The sequence below is a fragment of the Olea europaea genome, chromosome 8 (assembly GCF_002742605.1).
Source record: "Olea europaea var. sylvestris chromosome 8, O_europaea_v1, whole genome shotgun sequence".
Lineage (NCBI taxonomy): Eukaryota > Viridiplantae > Streptophyta > Magnoliopsida > Lamiales > Oleaceae > Olea > Olea europaea.
In genome coordinates this window covers 13,068,965-13,071,706 of record NC_036244.1, presented here as the reverse complement: position 1 = coordinate 13,071,706, position 2,742 = coordinate 13,068,965, and the positions used below count along the sequence as shown (strand labels likewise).

At 39.8% G+C, this 2,742-nt stretch overlaps 1 protein-coding gene across 1 annotated transcript; it reads right to left on the bottom strand.

Annotated features, from left to right (window-relative positions):
• Positions 1-368: 368 nt before the first annotated feature.
• On the bottom strand, positions 369-1,497 carry LOC111398306. The gene is made up of 4 exons (XM_023025224.1): positions 1,291-1,497; positions 1,159-1,230; positions 837-1,075; positions 369-687 (listed from the first exon to the last, which is right to left on the bottom strand). Exons 1-4 carry the CDS (start codon positions 1,495-1,497, stop codon positions 369-371), a joined length of 837 nt encoding a protein of 278 aa, XP_022880992.1.
• Between the last annotated feature and the right edge of the window lie 1,245 nt (positions 1,498-2,742).

The window sequence follows — 2,742 nt, the reverse complement described above, 5'->3', positions numbered from 1 at the left end:
AATTTAAAGGTCTCAGTGAAAATATGATCGGATGATAATATCCTATAAACTTAAACGTGTCTAAATTTAATACAAACTAATAATCAAAACAAGTCTATATGCAATGCGATGCATAAAATAAAATAAATAAATGATAATGAAATTGGATTACCTCTTAATAAGAACTTAAATTATAGTCTTTAACTAGACTTTATTGTTTTGGCTATTCATGATGGCTTGAAGAGGGAATTTTCAGCTTTGTATTTTATGCACTGATTGCACTTCCTTCTTTCATCTTTCATTCTCCACACAATTAAGTTTTCATCGCTGCCCCTACCAACAATTCCACTTTTATTTGGCCTGCTTTTGTAACTCTCTCAATGATCAACTCAGTGGCAATCCTCAAAGTATAATGGTTGCTTGATTGAATTTTTCATAGTGAAGCTCTGCTGCTTATCCTCCACTCGCAAGACAATCTCATTAGCATCAAAATCTAGTAAGGCTCGACTTGTAGACAAGAATGGCCTTCTCAAAATTATTGGCATTTGATATGCTTCTTCAATGTCGAGGATGATGAAGTCAACTGGAAAAATAAACTCCCTTGCCTTGATATGCATGTCTTCGACTATTCCGTAAGGCTGTTTCAGTGATCGGTCCGCTAGCTGAAGGATAATAGATGTCCCCTTAGGATCTCCTAATTCTAGTTTCCTGTAAAGAGGTAAGGGAATTAAATTAATACTCGCTTCTAAATCAATTAAACAATTTATATTATTTAATTTTCCTATGAAGCAAGGTAGAGTGAAACTTCATGGATCTTTAAGTTTGGAAGGATCCTATGTTGGATGATAGTGCTGTACTCTTCAAATAGTGCTATTGTTTCATGTTTTAGTAGCTTTCTCTTCTTAGTCAACATCTTCTTCAAAAAATTAGCATAATTTGGAATTTGTAGATTAGTATCAATAAAAGGAATATTGATGTGAAGTTGTCTGATAGTGTTCAAGAAATTCTTCAATTGTTTGTCGATTTTATTGTTCTGCAATCTTTGAGGGGATGTAACTGAAGGTGTGTGTTTATTGCTAAGAACGGTTGCCTTGACCTATGAATTGTCTGACCATTCTTCTTGATTAACATTTGATGATTTTTCAGACGACCCAATTGTTCTTCCACCGAGGTAGATACTTGATTTTCCTCAGTCATCTTCTTCTTCACTGTGATTTCTGGAAGCTGAACTCTGTTTCTTTGTGTGATAGCCTGGACTTGTTCCTTTTTAGGTTATCTTTGAAGCCATTGAGGAAATGGGATAGGCAGCACATAAGCACGAACAGGTGTAGTAGGCTTGATTGATGGTGTCTCGATAATTGCATAATTCAGAGCTTCAACTGCTAATACATGCTCCTTTAGGTTCTTTTCTGTATCGCTTGATAAGGTATCCTGTGGTCTGTTGGCTAATGCAGCTGCTATTTGTCCCACCTGTTTCTTTAAGTTATGTATAGAGGCTTGCTGATTTTGTATCACCATCTCAGTTTTATTGATGTACTTGACAAGTACATCCTCCAATGATTGCCTCTTTTCTTCTTATTGTTGAATCGCTGGTAGATTGCCCCTCATCTAATTTACTTGATCCGAATTATTAACCTATGCGTAGTTGGTATGCTTGTTCAAACTCGGATGGTAATTGTGTGTGTAAGGTCCATTTTGCCTCTGATAGTTCTGAGCATAACTGCCCTACACTGGCTGACCTATGTGAGTAGAAGTCAAAGGGAAATTTCCACATCGCAAGCCAACCATGAAGAAGGTACGTGAGATTTTTTCTAAGTTTGGGTTACATGGTTGTTTCGAGGTGGGACTGATTGACACAACACATATTCTTATACACCTTACACATGAGGAGGATTACAGCAGACTTTTTCTTAAACCTTCATGGTATATTGATGGTTGTCCAATGAGAGTCCTTAAGTGGACATGTGACTTTACACCTGAGCAAGAGACTCTGTTAGTTCCCGTATGGGTATCATTCCCTCTGCTTCCAGTACATTTACGTGTGAAAGGGTTCCTTTTCGCCTTATCTAGGACAATAGGAATGCCCTTGAGAATTGATGAGGCCACCACTGACTTGAGACGACCTAGTGAGGCAAGGGTGTGCATTGAGGTGAATTTGGGGCATAAGTTGCCCGACAGGGTTTGGATTGAACGCGCTGGTAACCGTGGCTTCTGGCAGACAGTTATTTATGAGAAGAGACCAATTTTTTGCTTCTCTTGTAAACACTTGGGCCATTCATATGATCAATGCACTTCGGGTACACCTCCTCCTCCTCCTCCTACAGTTGTTGTGCCTCCCACTATTCAACCCCCTATTACTAGGACTGACAAGGGTAAAGGCAAGATAACCTTTGTGGAACCAATGAAGCAGTGGGTTCCAGTTTCAGTAGTGCCTTCTGTGCTTCCCACTACTACTGCCGCAGTTGTGACAGAGTCAGAATCTATATCGGCAGTTCCTACTTCTACCCCTATCACAGTTGATCCAGAGGTACCTCCATTTATTCATTCAGTTGCTGAGCCTACTCCGAATGCTCCTATCGAGGTGCCCATTTCTCCTATTATTACTTTCACAGCTCCTATTCCCACTGCTACTACTGAGGCACCCCCTGACCCGGCACAGATCAGTTCTTCACATCTGAAGACACGCACAGATGGTTCTCAGTCAACACAGGGATCAGGTACAAGGACAGTTCCTCATACCACTCTTGCACAGGGACTGTTGGC

Excerpts from the sequence above, each read along its gene's own strand:
- LOC111398306 (XM_023025224.1), bottom strand. The coding sequence starts at position 1,497 with ATGGTGATACAAAATCAGCAAGCCTCTATACATAACTTAAAGAAACAG. Across the intron at positions 1,231-1,290 it reads CTACACCTGTTCGTGCTTAT|GCTATCACACAAAGAAACAG; the intron begins GTGCTGCCTATC and ends GAACAAGTCCAG. Across the intron at positions 1,076-1,158 it reads AGATGACTGAGGAAAATCAA|GTCAAGGCAACCGTTCTTAG; the intron begins GTATCTACCTCG and ends GACAATTCATAG.